The following is a 20,000-nucleotide window of genomic DNA, read 5'->3' on the forward strand; positions in this document are numbered from 1 at the left end:
GGTGCCGTGAGAAGGGAGCCAGCCTGCAGATGTAATTGGTACCTTTCCTTTTTTAGAAAACATTTCTTTAGTGACTTCCAGGGAATGAGTCAGTTGCACTTTTACAACTCCAACAGTCAGTGACACACTCACTCATGCACTCTCCTCCCTGCCAGCCCATCCATCCAGCCCATCCAGCCAGCCCACCGCATGCATCATACTTTCCCCCTTTGTAGTTTCCTCTTTGAAAAGAGACCCGCCACCCGGTTTCCCTTTCGCCGCCTTTGATCCGCCGTCCAAAAGCTGTCATCCAAAAAATCTGATCTTCACATGTTCACCCCGAGTTCATGCAGGGTTTCGTTTCGCATAATAACACTGTGAGGCTTAACCACGTAAGAATGCTTTATATCACCGATTCTCAGCGTTTTTCATTTCAAGGACCCCAGTTTGGTGTGCGTTACACTACGGGCCGTCGGACTCCCATTTGATAGCATTTTTCTTTATCTCTGGACTGGGACCCCAATTTACACTGTAAAGTCTTCAGTGTTTAACTCTCAGAGTTACAATACAGACCCATAAGCGTCAATACCCTCATACCTTTATGCTTCTCCATTATGCATTATGCATAATGGAGAAGTGTAACGGATACCACTTGGTAGGCAAGGATGAGACCAGGAACCACGTTTGACAGTTTGGCTGGTGCTGCTCAATAGTGGACAAATTCTAAATTAACTTTTAACTCTGTTACAGAAGCATAATGTTCGACATGCATTATGCTTCTCCCCGTCCCCTTTTTGCGGCATCTTGGACACCTTATTATGTCAAATGGACTTCACAACCTGTGCCTTGTACTTTTTGAGATTATGCCTTGTTCTAAATGCACTGATGTACATAACACAGACATGTATTTTGTTGTCCAAAAGTGCTGAAAAATAAACTGAACTGAACTGAACTGAACTGAACTGAACTACTTCTCCAAAGTGAGTGACACCCACAGCCATAACACTAGAGCGACCATGATCTTGTTCCACCCAAATATAGAACAAACATGGGAAAGTTCTCATTCTACTGTTCTGCCACCAACATGTGGAATGCCCTGACACCATCCATTAAAGGATGTGGTAACACTGGGTTTTTTTTAATTGGCCTGAAAAAACACCTATCAGGAGACCACGAGGTAAATGTATTTTCCCATCTTTGTTTGTTGTTTGTATTTGTATGATAACATGTATTATTGTGTTAATTGTATATGCTAAGTTGATGAATTGAATACATACATTTTTGCCCATAATGACGTGCCAAAAACAAGGATGCCACCAGGTTGAAAGCGGTTAAGTTACACTCCATCACAGGACAACGTCCTACTCTACTTCAGAGTAGAAATTCTGCTTTCAAAAAACCCTGTAACACCTTGTGCAGAGTAGACACGTGTGTGTGGTCCTTTTTGTCAGCTCTCCCAGTCTGTCTTCCTCCCGTTTGGTTTCACCTCCATGTGTACACGTGTTGTTTAGTTTTAGCCGATTACTCAGGGAGGGCCGGAGTAGCCTCTTCAAAGGGCTGCCTGCTTCGAGGAGGAGCCCCACAAAGAATAGATGTGAGAGAGAGAGAGAGAGAGAGAGAGAGAGAGAGAGAGAGAGAGAGAGAGAGAGAGAGAGAGAGAGAGAGAGAGAGAGAGAGAGAGAGAGAGAGAGAGAGAGAGAGAGAGAGAGAGAGAGAGAGAGAGAGAGAGAGAGAGAGAGAGACACAGGACAAGAGATATGGTCTGCTGCCTCCCTGGGAGATAAGCATCACGACTTCAACTGCAGGTGTGAGGTAGAGAGGATGAGGCAGGTGATGAGAAGGGAGAGAGGCTGTAATTTGCTGGGATTTTTCCTTTCAACTGCTGCTGCCTTTGTGTGTTTTCTTGTGTTTACAAACAAATGTTGTATTCTTAACGGGGAGGTTGCTCTGTATGTAGGACTTCATGTTATGCTCAGGAAGTTTGAGAATCTCAAAAGTCTGGAGACCATTTTTCGATGATTTAATTTCATAGCAATCTATCTATGAATCCTATCCATTGATATATTTTATCATTGATATCATTGATATATCCTATCCATTTATATATTCGATCATTCATATATCCTATCCATTGATATGTTCTATCATTCATATATTCAATCATTGATATATTCAATCATTGATATATTCAATCATTCATATATTCTATCATTGATATATTAGATCATTCATACATCCTATCCATTGATATATTCTATCATTGATATATTAGATCATTCATATATCCTATCCATTAATATATTCTATCATTCATATATTCTATCATTGATACATATCCTATCCATTTATATCTGCTGTTTTACATATGGGACACACGTGCGTGTGTTTATTGTGATTGTAAAATCAAAGGTGGGTTTTGAAATGCACGTGTGCATGATGCGTGCATGTGTTTCTGCTGTGCTCTGTGTGTTTCTGCTGTGTGTGTGTGTGTGTGTGTGTGTGTGTGTGTGTGTGTGTGTGTGTGTGTGTGTGTGTGTGTGTGTGTGTGTGTGTGTGTGTGTGTGTGTGTGTGTGTGTGTGTGTGTGTGTGTGTGTGTGTGCGCGCACTGCAGTGCACCTGGCGCAACAATGGCTTTGAGCAGCAGCAGCTGTGTGTGTTTGTGCAGGCGAGTCGCACACCAGCAGGACATCAGAGTGTGTTATTAAGGCCGCAGCCAAAGCGCTGTCTAATTCCACAGGAATTACACCAGCTAGGCCACTTTACTGCCCTGCGTTTTAATGAGACGTTGTGGCAACAGATCTGTGGCCATATAATTGCGAATGTCATAGATCTTCTAATAAGACGGAGGCCCCAAATGTTATTTAGAGTCCAGAGACACTGTGACCCGGGCTCCTCGGAGCGTATATACCATGATGGCTTTTCATTGTTTGCTTGTAAAACCAAACAATGAGCAAATGTGTAAGGCTAGAGTTACATGAAAAAAAACTTGTTTTATACGTTTAACAGAGAAAACCAGGCACATGGATGCTATTAAAAGGCCAATTATGTCAAAAAAAGTAAATAAGTGCCTTAGTCACTGTGCAACAACAGGACAATTTTGGTGTTACTCAGTGGCACGTGGATGGATGGTGTTAGTGGTGAAACAACACCTGCAAGTCCTCAGGGCGGCGGGAGGCATCCGTCTTCTTATGACATCCATAATGTCATTTAACCAGCCTGGCCTGCCTATTCTGGGCAAGTCATAATAAGGGCGAAACGTTTTCGAAACATTTTCAAAAATGTTTTCGAGAATAGCTGATCTACAAGGCTATTTTTTGCAGAGCGACACCATCGTAGTGGTTTTTAATGGACTAATTGTATTTCTGCTTTTCTTCATGGTTCTCTTTATGGTTCACTCATAAAGAAACCGTACTATAAAATAACTCTCTCCCAGAGCTGTATGTGCTTTTGTCGCTCGACAAAAACGACACGTTTCCAAATGAAAAAAGTTGGCCCGTTTTTCAGAATCACTTTTTGTTTTTGCCATAGCATGAAAGCTATGTACTTCACTAGTATGTCAGTGTCGCTCACCAACATAGAATAAAAACATTTGAGTTAGGTGAAAAATCTGTTATTTTCACAGTCACACAACAAAGTAAACATTTGAGTCCTGAGGGCTGCAGCCAGCAAGCATTCTGCTGAGAAGCAACACAGGTACAACGTCTCTTCAGAACGTCTTCCCTCTGGGCTAGTCATCCCTATACCGCCGTCACTGTGATAGATTTACGAGGCCCCTGACATGCAGCTTTGTTTGCTCGTTTTGTTTGCAAGGGAAAGCAAAACAGGTGGAAGTTCCTGGCAGGCCGATGAAAAAAGGAGAGTTTAATGATCTTGTCTCCTGCCAGCGAAACTGTTGTTTTGTGCGTGTTTGGTTTCGATAATGAATCTCGTTCCCTCGGCAAACACTCATTCTGGCGCTTTCATCATTCTCCCTTATTACATGGGGGAGATAAGGCGGCACATTCTGTACCCTGGCACCGTTTTTAGGATGAAAACGCTGGCAGCACATCTGACTGAATAGCACGGGAGGTGCGAAAGAGAGAAAGAGAGAGAGAGAGAGAGAGAGAGAGAGAGAGAGAGAGAGAGAGAGAGAGAGAGAGAGAGAGAGAGAGAGAGAGAGAGAGAGAGAGAGAGAGAGAGAGAGAGAGAGGGGATTCAATTATATGCCGATCGTGTTTCATGTTATTTTGTAGCATGTGCTTTTTTTTGCATTACAAACGCTGAGCTATGTTGGAACATTCCGGGTGGTTTCCAAAAAAGAGCCCTACTGTAGGTAACATGACGAGGCCGTGGAACAAGATAGCACAGATCACTGTCACTGTGTGTTTGGAGCCTGGAGCATCGTCCTGAAACATGCACATGCACATGCACATGCACCCACACACACCCACCCACACACACACACACACACACACACACACACACACACACACACACACACACACACACACACACACACACACACACACACACACACACACACACACACACACACACACACATGCACTGGTATATACAGCTTATGTAAGGTACTCTCTGCATTGAGCTGCTTGAGCCAGCCATGGTTGTGTCAGTGGGTTCAGTGCACATACTGTACACACGTGTGTGCATGCACATGCACGCGTGCACACACACACACACACACACACACGCACACGCGCACACGCACACGCACACGCACACGCACACGCACACACGTGCACACACAGTGTGTTTAATTTTCCATGCAGTCACTGCTGCCCTTAAGTCTGGGACTTACCAACGGGTCCAGGCCTGCTCTCTTCATTCCCACTGCAGCCTCTCAGGGTTTTGCCAGTAATCCTTTGAGTACTGAGGGTGACAGAGTGACGGGGGCCGCAGTGGGGACGGGAAGGGGGGGCGTGGATCGTAAAAAAAAAATATATATAAACAGAAAATGTAAGAACAGATATGAGTGCATCCCTACGGGGCTAAAGGCATCATGGGGTTGTTTGTTTGTTGCGTCAGACGACACAAATGGCATTTCCAATTGAAGAGTTGTCATGAGTTGAAAAGACATCGCTTTCTTCATTCAACACTTATTGTAATGAGCCCCCAAATCAGCCTCAAGGGGGCTGCGCATCCAGGAGTGTCGTATCGCCCCTCAAGGATGATATGTTAGGCTTAGTTGAGTGCTCTTGTTGCACAACAAAAGATCTGTCACTATCGTTGCGCGACACGACACAGAACCAAGTATAAATCAGGCATTAGCCCCCTTGTAAAGCATTTTGTGGGTCACTTTGCCGCAAAGGTGAATTTGGTGTATATTTGGTGTCCGGTTGTCCATGCACGCAGGCACGCACACATACTACCTACGCTTAACACAAATACAGACACACACAAGCATAATTTATCCATCTGACCCTGATTTCCCTGAGTCATGCCCATCTCTGATAGCGTGTGTGCCACATCTTACTGAAAAACATATTTGCTTCCAATAAATCTCCAACATTACAGAGCTCATTTAAAACATCACCGTTTATTTCAAATTAAGATATTTACAAAGGAGGGAGGATGACAAAACAAATTAAGTGCAATATAAAACATGGACAACGGATCCAAAGTGTTTGTGTTGTTTTATTGCTAATGCCGGGATCATACTGGCTGAATTAAACCTCTTCAAAGGACTGGATTGTGCAAAGAGAGCATCACACAACAACAGACAACAAAAAGCAAGAAAAAGTAGCCGATACTTCTTTGTACTTAAATAAAAGGCAGTAAATCGCTCCCTAATTTACTGTGGCAATGTAAAAACAGAGAGTGTGTGCATAGAGTCTGAATTGTGCTCCCTTAAAAACCAACACCACAGCCACATCCCCCTTAACCCCAGCCCTCTAAAAACAACAAGCTGGCCATAAAACGAGAGGGAGAGAAAAACATGGTGTCACCGCGATCACAACCACCCATATATTACTCATCCAGCCGTGACAACAGCGGGACAAGCTGACATTCAGCACATACAACGACAGCACAGCCATGGCAAATCAAAAACAACGTCTACTATTAATAATAATAATAATAAGCAAGTCAGAAGAAGTGATGGATGGTACGGAGGAAATATATTGGGCAGTGGGGGGGGGGGGGGGGTGAGAGGGAGTTTCTCCCTCGGGTCAAAGCATGTCTGTGTTGGCTGCATTACTGTCTGTCTGTCCGTCTGGCGTGGGGTAAGAAGTCCTTTATGGTGGAGTTGTTACCTGGAGAAACACCTGGTCCGTTCGTAAAAAAAAACCCCACCGATTTCCCAGATTCAGCACCTTTTTATTTTTTTGTGGAAGCATGACATGGCAGACAAACAAGAATGTCCTGGGTCTGCAGAATGGAAGAGCTCCTTCACTCAGCTTGGTCCCACAGTCCTGGTTTTGATATCAGTCATGTTCTGATATCAGCCATGTTCTGATAATAATGTTCTTCATTAATCATTCCCATCAACCGCACATCATTCTACCATCTCATCACTGCCTTAAGCCCGGTTTATACTGTGTTGCACGCCGCAGTCGTGGCAAAAAGAAAATAGGCGACCTACAAGCTCACAGCGGTGAGCTTGCAGATCGCCTATTTTTGGCAAGCGTACACCTCCGTCGCACACCTACGCATAAATTAAGCAAATACTGTACAGCTCATCAGTCCAAAGGAACAAATAAATTAATCTGTTCAATTCAAGAAGCATACATTCTGGGGCTACAAGTTACAACTAGAAGCATGTACTGTATATATATTCACAAATGGAATATTATCTATATCTATATCTATATATATAAAAAAAAAGAAGTCCCTCTCCATGTCTGCTTCAGAAGTCACATGACGGCATGGGGCTCAGTGTCGGAGGAAGGGAATGCCGAAGGCTGCGCTGTCAAGATAGCAGCGTTTTATATTTGCTTTTTTTTTTGCCCTTTCCCTTCGCACGTCAACCTCTCTCTCTCTCTCTCTCTCTCTCTCTCTTTCTCTCTCTTCCTTGCAGGGTGTCTTTTCCACCGCAAACATTTCCCCAGTTCCTCCACTTCAGAACGTGTTCATTCGATGTCTCTTGAGACAAGCGGCGACCGGATCCCAGGCAAAAACCCGGAGGAAGCGATCGCTTGTTTCACCCTTTTTAGCTACATTTGCAGGACTTCACGACCATGTTGGATAACTGCTCCACCTGCAGAAAAACAAAACAACAGGACAGATCATGAAAAGCAGCGAAAATATCATCCGTGAATGTCTCCCACTACTCACACTGTGCTGTAAAACCAGTGGTTCTCAAAGTGGGGTCCGGCGGGGACCCCCATGCAGGGGTCCTTAAAGGTGGGTTACAGGGGGTCCCCCGGTAAAAATTTTGGGTTTAACCACTTTATACATCGGCTATTTGATAGCTGATCTACAGCTCATAACGTGTTGCGATGCAACGCGTTAGATCTGCTATGTTAAAAAAACGAATCTCGAAAAAAGTTAATTTAAAACTTAACATTTTAACGACAAAAATCTCTTGGAGGTTACCCTGGCATGAAATATTTTCAAAAGGGGAGGTCTCCATGACCAAGTACATATTATATTGGAGGTCCTTCACATGAACAAAGTTTGAGAACCAGCACTGTAAATATTTGAGGTCAGCGTAAGTTTGGACTGCAGGTTAAGGTTGCGGTGTAGCTACCTTGTGTTGCCTTCCCACGTAGTAGAGGATGTTCAGCGGGTCGTAGGCCTGGGGGACGCAGCAGGGCTGGGCAGAGGCCCCTGGGTTGTGGTGTTTGTACAGAGCCAAGATCTGTATGTGATTATGTTTGCGGGGGGAGAAAGAAGGGGGGGGGGGGGGGGGACGCCAGAGAATTTAGCTTCACAATTCCATCATTGTCACCTTGACCTCCTGCCAAAATGAATTGTAGCAGAGCGGGGCTAAATTGTGGAGGGAAAACATATTTGTCAAAAAGACAAAACAGAGAGACGTGCATAATGTGAAAGAGAGGGGGGGAGAGAGAGAGAGAGAGAGAGAGAGAGAGAGAGAGAGAGAGAGAGAGAGAGAGAGAGAGAGAGAGAGAGAGAGATGGCGTGTGAGAACCCAGGACATGGCTGTTATTTGCTGACACGCTGCTGTGACAGTGTTACTTCATCTTGAGCCTCCAACTGTCACACAACCAAGATAGGTCACTACCTCATAAGAAATACAAGTACACCACAGAAGAACCAGGGCCAAAGTCAAAAACAGCACTTTGGTAAACAGAGCACATTATCAAGAGGCTGCTATTCCCACTGCTGTCACAGCAGCCTGAGCCACTCCATATTCTACAGTTGAACAAGGCGTAGCAGCGCACTGACAGTCAATTCAGTTATTACTGCTGCTCATTGGTCTTACCCAAATGATGTCATTAGCATAAGCTTTAAAAAACGTTGTATTCTGTTTTTGAATTTTTATGTAATCGCAACAGTTTCACGTAATTATATTTACGTTGATAGAAAGTCTCTACTTTGTTTCAGTGGATTCAAGTTGATACAAGTTGACAGCTCCATTGGCTTCCAGTCTCTTTCAGAATTAATTTTAAGGTCCTTTTATTGTTTTTAAATCTTTACATGGGCTGGCCCCTTCTTATCTCCCGGAGCTTATTGAACCTTACTCTCCAGTCAGGCCTCTGAGGTCCTCTGACAAATCGCTCCTGGTGGTCCCTACAACGAGACTAAAGACCAGGGGTGACCGTGCCTTTGCTGCTGCTGCTTCCACGCTCTGGAACAGCCTACCCCTACCCATTAGAACTGCTCAGTCCATCTGGGTTTTCAAATCTCGCCTCAAGACTCACTTCTTTTCACTAGCTTTTAATGTTGTTTAAACTTTGGTCAATTTCGATTGTTGTAAATGTGCTATATAAATACAGTTTGATTTGATTTGATTTGATTTGATTTGATTTGATAAGTGCCTTTCATTCCAACCACTCACATCAGTCTTTTAGTTTTCAGCTTTGTTTTTAGGTACAGTAGTTGTGTGTTCTCTCTGTTCTGTTGTTGTCATGTTGTTTCTGTGGCATTTTAGTGTTTCGGTAGTTGTATGTTCTCTCTGTTTTTGTCATGTTGTACTGTGGAGTTTCTTGTGTGTGGGGACTACGGATGGAAACAAGCTTCTAGTTAAATCCGGCATGTTTACATGAGATCATGTTCAGTTGAATGTGCATTGTCCCGTCTAAATAAACAAATAAAGTCAAGTCTTAGCTAGTCCAAACCACGACATTGTCACGCAACAAGATCTACAAAAATGGAAATACAAAGTTGACTAACGTCAACACCCCCCCCCCCAGTCAAACAGTACAATCAATCACTATAACAACATGTGGACACACTACACACGTGGATAGTTGCTGTTACCTGAGAGTATTTGTTCTCTGCATTCCAGATGTAGGTACAGGAGCCCATGCAGTAGTTGGCATGGTAGCCCTTGGGTTTGTGAATCCACTTCCAACCGAGGTCCTTTCGAAAGTCGATCCAAAGCTTACGGACGCAGCAGCTCTCAGTTTTGCTGCAACGGGAGGTGCAAAAAACATAAAAACAAATTCAGGAGACAAAAAATGAAGTGGCGACTTGACTGTGTACCTCCTTCGATTTGGTTGCAAGTTGTGACTGTTGCGTTATTCTATCTACAGTATAAATTCCAGGAATCTCTCTCCGTCCGCATGCATGTCTGTCAACTATTCCTTGGCGGATGTGTCACTGAGGACAACTCATTCTCACACCTGTTTGCGTCAAGCGGGTGACGAGTTGGGGCAGGACTTCAACCATGCGTCACCCATGTGATGCGACGGGACTCCCCTGCGTCAGACAGTGATGCAACAGGGCTCTCCTGTCGCCTTGCACGTTGACAAGGACAGATGATTCACCGTTCTAAGCCTATCGCCGTGCAACTCCAACGACACTGATTCAGCAGAAGCGGACTTTGCACCGCTCGCTTTCTGCTACTGCATAGTTTTTTCTGCATAGTCTGCATAGTCAAATTGCTATACTATATTGGATTATCCAGTATAGTATTAGCAAAGGTAATTTGTAAACAAAGTAACAAACAACATTCACTTTTGGATGACTGCATTGCAAACAAATCTATGAAGCCATCAAAGCTGAAAAGTCTGTGGAATACTTCCAAGCTAGTCTCAAATCTCTTATTGTTAACAATATCAAGTTGTAAGGAAGAAGAAGAGTTTAATATACAGTAGAACACAATTTCATACAACATATATAATGGGGGGTTCCTGCTTCATCTCTCTCTCTCTCTCTCTATCTCTCTCTCACCTAAGAGGTCCTTGACCTGAAGAAGTGTGGAAGACCCCTGACTTATGCACTATTCAATAGTGCATAGTGTACATTGTTGTACGACAAATAGAGACAACAGCCGAACTACAAGTTCACGATGCATCGCATCATGGTACGTTGAGCTTGTAGATTGCTATTTCAGAATTATATATTTTTTATGTGAAAAACTGTGAAAGTGCATAAGGTTACTGCTTACTCTGTGCAGGAGTCCTCTACGCCGGCGGTGGAGCGCTTCTTGCGTGAGGTGAGCTGGCTGCTGCTGTTCTGGGGGATGGACTTGGCCAGGATGTAGGGTCTCTGCATGTTCTTAGCCAGCGTGGCGATGTCCCCCCTGCCTTCCCCCATGCCAGAGATGGTGAAGCCAAACGTGTTGTCCACCGTCGAATCGCCACACTCACAGTACAGCCTCAGCTGGAGCGCCTGCTCCTCCTCTGTGGAACGCACAGGAGACAGACATTAACAAAAAATACTGCTATTGTCTGATCTATCAGTATCACATACTGTTGCTGTTGGGTGAAAACCACTACTTTTCAGGAAATGGAAAAAAGAGCCTGAGTTCCAATGGATCCGATGTTTTTTTGTTTTTTTCCCGATGTAGTTATTATTTAGTCACAAGCTCTTTTACTTTTCGTTGTTTCAATATTTATAAAACACACACAAACACACACACTTAACTACTTTCAACCTGGCCTCCGGCTATTTTGGGCATGTCATTATTGTAGAAATATTTAAAAACTGTTTAAAAACGGTTTTGCAAAAGTAGACAAGTACACAATTTGTTGCGGTTCACCGTATTCTGTGATTGTCGATCTACTATTTTCACAACTGTTGCGTGATACTGTCATACAACAAAGTATAAAATAGGGCATTCATTTATTAATTGAATTAAAACAAATATAAAAAAGATGAAATATGGAGATGTTTCTGCCCGACAGCGACAACAACAATATAAATAGTTTAACATGGTAAAGACACATATTGTACAGCAGGGGTCTTCAACGTTTTTCAGAACAAGGACCCCTTAGCTGAGAGAGAGAGATGAAGCAGGGACCGCCTTTACATATTGGATTCATGTTAAACGTGTGTTTTCAGACATTTTTTTTTTTTTTTTAAGATATTTTTGGGGGGGCTTTTCTGCCTTTATTTATAGTGGAAAGTGTAGATGGACAGGAAACATGGAGAGAGAGATGGGGAGAGAAACCCGCAATGCACTGTCAGGCTACATTAGAGATAGCGGTCCGGGCCGTGTTTTCAGACATTTAACCACTTAACCCTCAATACTTTGTAAACTTTACCTTTGGCTTGATACTTGGTCTGCTTTTTCCCTACACCAAACCTCTTCGCCGAAAATAGCCGATTTAGAAGCTCACAACATGTCGCAGACGGGTTGTGAGCTTTTCGGCTAATGTTCCCCCAGAATAAGGACGCGAGGGTTCAAGTGGTCAATGGAAAATTACAAAAAAGTCCCTATCACACAAAGATTTGGCAGCCCCCTTGCAGTATCTCTGAGGACCCCCTAGGGGTCCTAGATGCCCTGTTGAAGACCCCTGTTGTACAGTAAAGTAAACATTCACTTATTATGCCATTAATTGGTACATAATATTGAATATAAGTATGTGTGCTAGTGCTGTGAAGGTTAGCACATGAGATCAGTTACATCAATGTTTGTATACGTTTGCAAAGTGTTCAAATAGATTAAACTCTAACCCTCACATTTGTAAGTGTATGATCATACCCCATAAGTACTATTTAAACACTGTAAAACACAACAGATACCGCATCACCCATACAGTACTAATGAACTGGTACCACTAAATAGGTAGTATCATTTGAGTCACTTCTGATCTTGGGAGTTGTTTTTTGTGTCTTTTTATTATCATTATGGTGAGATGTGTGTATATATTTGAATGCCAAATCTTCCTAATTTAATTATAGTTGTAATCTAATTCTATATCATACCTGACTGCTGTAATAAATCAGTTTGCCCTCTGGGGTCAACATAGTTTTATCTTAGGTTATATTATATCATATTACGTTGTTTTGCTTTAACTGATGAACACATCACACAATGGTGCCAAATCACTAAATCAGAGGTGGGATAGGACAAGATACAGTCTCTTGTTATCAAATGATAGTGATCACTGTAATTGCTGGGTGTAGGAGCATGGAACAGTAAAACCTCCCGACCCACTAAACGTAAACATTTGTTTAGGGCCCTGCCATTGGTTCAGGGCCCCTCTCCCTTCAAGACAATAATTTGTACACACTTGGAGTAAATTGCTTTCAACCTGGCCTAACCCTATTCTCTCATAGCCAGCCAGACTCTCCACAGCTCCGCCCACTCTCTGCCTCAGCGGAATGGGCGGAGCTGTGAAAGGTCTGGCTTTATGCCAGACCTTTATATAGGAAAAAGTACTCACATCTTTTACTTAAGCAAAAGTATCAATACTGCAATGTGGAAATACTCTGTTACAAATAATAGTCAAGAATTCAACATTTACTTTAGTAAAAGTACAAAAGTATTGGTATCAAAATGTACTTTAAGTACCAAAAGTAGAAAGTACTCATTGTGCAGAATGTCCCACTTCACAAGTTTTCAAATGTATAAATATCTTTTGAAAATAGCAGATCTACAAGCTCACAATGCGTCGCCTCGTGACGCATTGTGAGCTTGTAGATCGGCTATTTTCAAATGGTCGAAATGTATATAGGGCTGAAGTGGTTAATGTATGTTTTGTAATAATAATCAAAATCTACAAAGTAACTAGTAACTAAAGTTTTCAAATAAATGTAGTGGAGTAAAAGTACAATATTTGGATCCGAGATGTAGTGGAGTAGAAGTAAAAGTAGTGGAAATTGGAATTACTCAAGTAAAGTACAAATAACTCAAAATGTACTTAAGTAAATGTACTTATTTACTTTCCACCACTGCCTTTTTGGCATGTCATTAAATATTAAAAAAAGAACTCTCTCCAGCTCTTTAGTAAACAGAAAATACGTTTTACGGTGGGTTACAAATATCATTTATCAGCTTGTGTTCCAGTTCCAATGTTGACTGTTCATTTATTTGTTTCATCACTTCCAATTTAACTTGGGGGAGACCCCTGGTACTGAACAAACACTCTATTTCATGTTGAATTCTTGCATAACTTTATTATTTTTGTGTGTAAATAGGTGTACATGTATATTTCTGTGTGTGTCTCTTGAATGTATACATGTATATTTTTCTTAGCTTTGATGTATTGCTTTGCTTTTAATATGCCCAGCACTTTGGCTCTATATGCTGATAACTATCAGCATATAGAGCTATTTAACCATTTAAAAAAAAAAAAAAACACAACATCATTTACAGCACCTTTAAACCATTAAAACCGGGAAAGCATCTGTCGACGTATTTTAGATTTTAGCTTTATATATATAGTTTTTCAGAAAACGATTTAGAACAGTGGTATAGAACAGTAGTACGACTGCTATTTTAAACATTTTTGAACAAATCTTCTCTTCTGGGGGTCCCTGGCACAGAACATTTTCAGACGGGGGGCCAAATACATATCCTTTTGGGGGGCCCTTGTGGTTTGAGAACTACTGATTTAGAAGGCATTCGTAGGATCGGCCTCAGGTCTTAATGGGTTGAGAGGTTAAGTGACTCACCGGTCCCCTTGAGCCATTTCTGCAGGGTCTCGGTGACATCGAAGGACAACCAGGTGTCCTTCATGGCGTTGGAGATGAATTTGGAGGCCAGGTAGAGGGCGTTGGCGCCCAGGCCCTCGTAGAGCTCCACCCGCTGCTGGTTGCTGATGGCGGGGTTCTTGATGTACATGCGCAGCTCAGCGCTGGTCAGCAGTGGGTAGTTGCCCACGCGCTGGCGCATCTGGCTGATGTTGAAGAACATCTGGTGGTTCTGCTTGGTGCTGGTGCTGCTGTTGCCTGTCATGTGGGAGAAGTAGAAATAATATCAGAAAAGAGATAATACTCTATAAGGGTGGTTCTCAAAGTGGGGTCCGGGGCGGGGACCCCCAGGGGTCCTTGAAAGGGTTCCAGGGGGTCCCCAAGCACAATGTGTTAATATAGCATTAAAATCAGTTCAGCCACTTGTCGATTATTCTGTCAAGCACTTTGTGACTCTGTTCTTAAAAGGTGCTATACAAATAAAGTTTATTATTATTATTAATATTATTATTAATATTATTATTAATATTATCATTATAATTATTATTATTATTATTATTATTATTATTATTATTATATCAAATGGATTTGAACCCAATCACTGCAGCATTCCCATCTGTCTATTTCAGATGTTCTTTCCTACAGTTCCCATGATGCATTTTTACATGTAAGCATTGGCCTGGTGCGCCCCCTATGGTCAATTCATTGCCACCATTACATCAACCAGATTGATAATTTATGAAGTCAAGATCATACTGTACACGTAGTTCACACATACATGATGCTCTGTGGGATAGTTGGTAGAGTCGTGGTGTAAAGACCGGCCTCCTTATTAACCATACACAACCATGTCATAGAGTAGCCTATCATGTATGTGTGAACTATGTGTACACGTGAGGTTCACATGTGGTTCCAGTCCTTCATGATCTGATTATGGAGCAGTGGATTCCCACACAGTAAAAATATCGTCGCTGTAAGGCAGAAACACCTTATCTCCATATTCTAACTTTTTGTGTTTTTCCGTAAATGAACGCATTACTTGATTGTACTACAGCATCACACAAAAGCATCAAGTATTGAACTTGCAGATCCGCTACTTTTGCCATTTGTTTATTTGAATCCTGAAAAGTAACAGTTTTAGACATATGAGGTTTCCACCCGACAGAGATGATATCATACTCTGGTGTTTGAGCAGAGTTATATGGATTTTAATGTGGTTTTGATTGATTGAATACTTTATTAACAGTTTGCAAAAAAAGCACGGAAAGTAGAGTTTAATACAAATACAATGCAAAAAGGATTGAACCCAAGAAAGCACTATGGCTTGTTTCCATTGGGGTCCTGCATATTCAATTTATAGAAACATTTAGTGACAGACAAATATACAATACTATGCAAAAAAAACTTTTTTATGACTGTTGAGGGCATTCCACATTTTGGTGGCAAAGCAGTAGAACGAATTTAACCCCTTGTTTGAGACAAATCTGGGTTGAATGTGATTCGTGACGCTCCCTCTGGTGTTGTGTTTGGGGACGTCTTTAACGTTCTTTAAGTAGTAACTTTGTAACTCTGATTGTGTACAAATGTAACTAAATAGACCTGGCCATTTAGTTACATTTCTTTTTCTACAATTGAAGGCTTGTGGAGAGATTCAACTGAAACACATCAAAATATTTAAGTGTTTAAAAAAAGGACCCAAGAAAGGGTCAGTTTTTACACTCCCACACAGTTAAAAGTAACACACAGGATTTTACCGTGTTTTACAACATGCTCTCACTTGCTAAACATCTGATTACGTGTTAAAATGAAGGCCAGAGGATTATGTCATAACCATCCTATCTTTTCCATTACTTACTTACATACCGGAATTCTTTCACTTGTGGAGTGGGGTATTTTTCCAAACCATGCAATTGTAACCTTTTTCTCTATACTTTAGAAAATGTTTAACAAATGCATTGTTGTAATAATAATAATAATATATTGTAATAGTATAATAATAATAATATTGTAGTAGTAGTAGAAGACAGTAGTAGTAGTAGTAGTAATAGTTGTAGTTGTAGTAGTGTAGTAATAAAAGCAGTAGTATTATATGTGGAGGGCAGGCAGAGTCCCCACCACAACTATGACAGTGACATATCGTTGGCTTCACTTTCAGAGCCATTTGATGAATGATAGAAACAAGCCAATCATATCCCTCCAAATGTACAGGGCGTCACAACATGTTAGAACGTTAGATGCTCACATCATTATCGTCATAGTTACCTTTATAGCTATAATGCAAGGTATGGATGAACCTTTAATGGGTCATTTAGTCTTTAATAAAAATGATAAAATAAAGAAAATCGAATAGCAGAGTCCACACCACAACTATAAGAACAACATAAGTGTGGATTCTTACATCAGTGGCTCAGGAGGTTGAGCGGCCACTTGGGAATCAGAAGGTTCCGGTAGGCTCGGACTAGGTTAGTGTCAAAATGTCCTTGAGCAAGACACCGAACTCCCAACTGATGAGCAAGTTGGGGCCTCACATGGTTTCCTCTGCTCTGTGTGTGTGTGTGTGTGTGTGTGTGTGTGTGTGTGTGTGTGTGTGTGTGTGTGTGTGTGTGTGTGTGTGTGTGTGTGTGTGTGTGTGTGTGTGTGTGTGTGTGTGTGTGTGTGTGTGTGTGTGTGTAATGCACATCTCTTTGGATGAATTTGCTATAGAAATGCACCATTAATCGGGCGTAAGTGGTCACTTTTTGTCACCTTCTAGGTTTTTGTTTGTTTAATGAAATCACTTGTCTGCTTTGCTTTGTAGTTATTCTTCTCAGTGTGAACACTGCGCTGTACATTGACTAATGTTGCATCACACACACAGAGAGTCATGCGGGGAGAACGAGTGCAGAAAGGAAGGAAGAAAACAGGTAAAGGGAGAGGAGGAGGAGAAGGAGGAGAAAAGAAAAACAGAACATGGCAAAGTGAAGTGAAGAATGCACCCGTATGAACACATGACACACATGTGAATAATGTGAAGGGAGAGACAGAGAGAGAGAGAGAGAGAGTATGTATGTCTAAAGTACACGTGTGTGGGGGTGGGTGTGGGTGCATGTGTGCGTGTGCGTGTGCGTGTGCGTGTGCGTGTGTGTGTGTGTGTGTGTGTGTGTGTGTGTGTGTGTGTGTGTGTGTGTGTGTGTGTGTGTGTGTGTGTGTGTGTGTGTGTGTGTGAGGAATGGAAACTGGATATGAACACTGTATCAATGGTAGAGAGAGAGAGAGACTGGGGTCTGGCTGGGACCCAAAACCTCCTCCACCACTCAGGTCTGCTGTGTCCCAGCCTGTCAGAGCTAAGACACTCTCAGCGTCAATAATTACCTTCTGACAGCAGGCCAGAATATATAGAGCCAGAACCACCACCAGGCTTAATGTACTGTTACTGTACATATCTGTCTCTGTCGGGTGGAAACCTCATATGTCCAACTCTTACTTTTCAGGATTCAAATAAAAAGAATGGCAAAAGTAGCAGATTGACAAGCTCGAAACGTGTCGCGACGTTTGATGCTTTTGTGTGGGACACTGTAGTATGATCAAGTCGGGCGTTAATTTACGAAAAAGCACAAAAAGGTTGAACATGGAGATAAGAGGTTTCTGCCCGACAGCAGGCTGATCCAGGCCGTACCAGGCAGCACTGCTGCTGTGCCTCATTACCCAACAACATTCATCACATTTTATTTGTATAGTGATCATTTCCTACCATCGCTATGGCGGCACGGCGGCGGGGTGGGCCGTGCGTTTATTACAAGTGGGCGCCCAAATAATTGGCAAAACTCGTAAGATTTTTATGATAATATATAACTTTGAACGGTTTCATGACATGCTGGTTTACAAAACATTAAAAGTCTTCATCATGGTCCTTCAAAACGTGTATTGAAAGATTTTAACTGAAAAATCCACTCCAGGGAGCCATGGCAGGTTTTTTTCTCTCTGTGTTCTGAGGCCTTTTCAGCTGTAATGAATGATTTGCCTCGCTGTTGAGGGATTTTGCCTGTCAATCACCGCCTCTGCTCTGCCCCCCCCCCCCCAAAGGAGAAGAACAGGGGGGGGGGGGGCAGGATTAATGGACTCTGACGTCAAAGTCCACGGGCCAATCACAGCACTTTGAGCCTAATTATTCAGAAAATCCCAAACGACAGAAAATCCGGTCCACTGAACGCTCAAAGTTCTGTTTTTTTTGGATGTAATTAACGTCAAAAAACCTACAATTTCAACCCGGAAAAATAAATAAATAGAATAGAAATTTGATGTCATAAAACCTTTAACAGTTTTCACTGCAATACCCATGACTGATTTCAACCATTTGGATTCCATAGAAGCCAGCATGTCTTCTATGGAAGCATGTTGCGAACTTAGTGAAAATGGCCGATCTACAAGCTCTTTAATCCACGGATACCGATAAATAGGAGCTTTAAGTACAGTATACGCACTTGTTACTTCCATTGATCCAAGCCGGAACACAATCGATTGATTGATCATTAAAATAAACATGCTTCGCAAATGCATCCATCTGACCACTTTTCGAATAGTAGTCCAGGCAAACTAATATTTCACATCAAAGTAATTGTAACAGATTTTTTTTCACCATACCATCTATATGACAATAATTGGCGGACATCTTGGATTGATGCCAATTAAACCTAACACACAGCTAGGATTTCTAAGGACTTTTAGTATGTTGTTCTGGTGACTTCATAGAAATGATCTGTGAAGAAACAAATTGTTATAATTATTTCCAAAATGAGTTTGCCTGCGTGGACTATAGGCCCTGATCCAGAAAAGGTTGGGAACCACTGCTTTTGTCTGTTTGAACCACTGCTTTTGTCTGTTTTTCATGTCTTTGTGGCATGAGGTGAACTTTCACTTCTCTAAACGGCAGGCCGTGAAAGTGAAAGGAGCTGTGGTCAAGCGCTGAAGGAAATGAGGTAGATGACATTGTGCCGGATCCACCCAGAGAGCATGAATGATGAGAGAATGTCAACGGAGAAATAATCCAATCAAAGTGAGGACAGCAGTGGCAGCGACACCAGACGTAACACTGAGTAATGCTGGGCTGTTACACTATAGCAAAGGAAGCCATCGCCCCAAAGTGACGTTAGACAACAACAGAGATATGAGGTAGATACATCTGGGGGGTTGATGATGATGGAGTGTTGTTCTGCAAGCAGGAAATTAAGTCACTTCCTCAAATGAAACCTTACCGGCTTACTTTGCCCATAATTATTACGGCGTGACTTTAGCACTTATACTTTCCAATTAACTCAGCCCCGAATTGTTTCCGGAGGCGATGCTTCGCTTTTAGTGGCATGTCTTGTTGAGCAAGCTTCATAGCGGGAGATGGAAATGCACGGCCTGGAGGCACAACCCAGAGAGAGCGTAAACCTGGTTCCACATGTACCTAGCAGAGTTGCCAGATCATTATGCGAGAGAAATGAGCAACCAGGTCTTTGAAAACAAGCTCAAAGGAAGCGACTATAGGCCACATGAGCACTTTAAATGGTAGCCTAATTAATATACATCGGCTATTTGAAAATAGCCGATCTACAAGCTCACAATTGTGAGCGTGTATATCTGCTATTTAAAAAGAATAATACTAGACGGGTGTCCACGGATAGATACCTTTAATGTGGGGGTCCTTGACATGAAAATGTTTGAGCAAGCACAAAAACCACACTTTAAAAACAAGGCCAAAAAAACGCAACCACCAATATTTACAAGCAACTTTACAGAAAAACAAGGCCAAAGTCGCTTACAATAAGCAGACATGGCAACACTGGCACGTAGCTCGCTAAGACTGACTGACTGTGAAGTGGCAACACATGTGGCACTGAGCTGAGGGACTCTTGTTTAGGGGAAGAAGCCAATGGCTCTGTCCTTCATCACAAGCCTTTGTTATTGCACAATAGTGTAGCGCTTCACTTTGGTTTAACCCATTTGACTCACTCTGCTTGAAACTTAAAAGTTTTCATCTGAGGAAACTGGCTCCAAATGTAGGTATTACACA

At 42.2% G+C, this 20,000-nt stretch overlaps 2 protein-coding genes across 3 annotated transcripts in view; one reads left to right on the plus strand and one right to left on the minus strand.

Moving 5' to 3' along the window:
• The window catches only part of LOC311049831 (galectin-4-like), a 459,606-nt gene that overhangs the window by 273,996 nt on the left and 165,610 nt on the right, over nucleotides 1-20,000 (plus strand). The window lies entirely within an intron of this gene.
• LOC311049830 (transforming growth factor beta-1 proprotein-like) overlaps nucleotides 5,497-20,000 on the minus strand; it is a 24,065-nt gene continuing 9,561 nt past the window's right edge. For both annotated transcript variants that reach the window (XM_084063700.1, XM_084063701.1), the window contains 5 exons: nucleotides 13,949-14,224; nucleotides 10,494-10,728; nucleotides 9,362-9,512; nucleotides 7,668-7,778; nucleotides 5,497-7,175 (listed from right to left, as the gene is read on the minus strand). In XM_084063700.1, coding sequence (XP_083919826.1) covers nucleotides 7,128-7,175; nucleotides 7,668-7,778; nucleotides 9,362-9,512; nucleotides 10,494-10,728; nucleotides 13,949-14,224 — 821 coding nt within the window. In that variant the 3' untranslated portion in view covers nucleotides 5,497-7,127. The remainder of the gene's footprint in view (nucleotides 7,176-7,667; nucleotides 7,779-9,361; nucleotides 9,513-10,493; nucleotides 10,729-13,948; nucleotides 14,225-20,000) is intronic.

The sequence above is a fragment of the Gymnoscopelus microlampas genome (assembly GCF_963454915.1).
Source record: "Gymnoscopelus microlampas genome assembly, chromosome: 8".
Classification (NCBI taxonomy): Eukaryota; Metazoa; Chordata; class Actinopteri; order Myctophiformes; family Myctophidae; genus Gymnoscopelus; species Gymnoscopelus microlampas.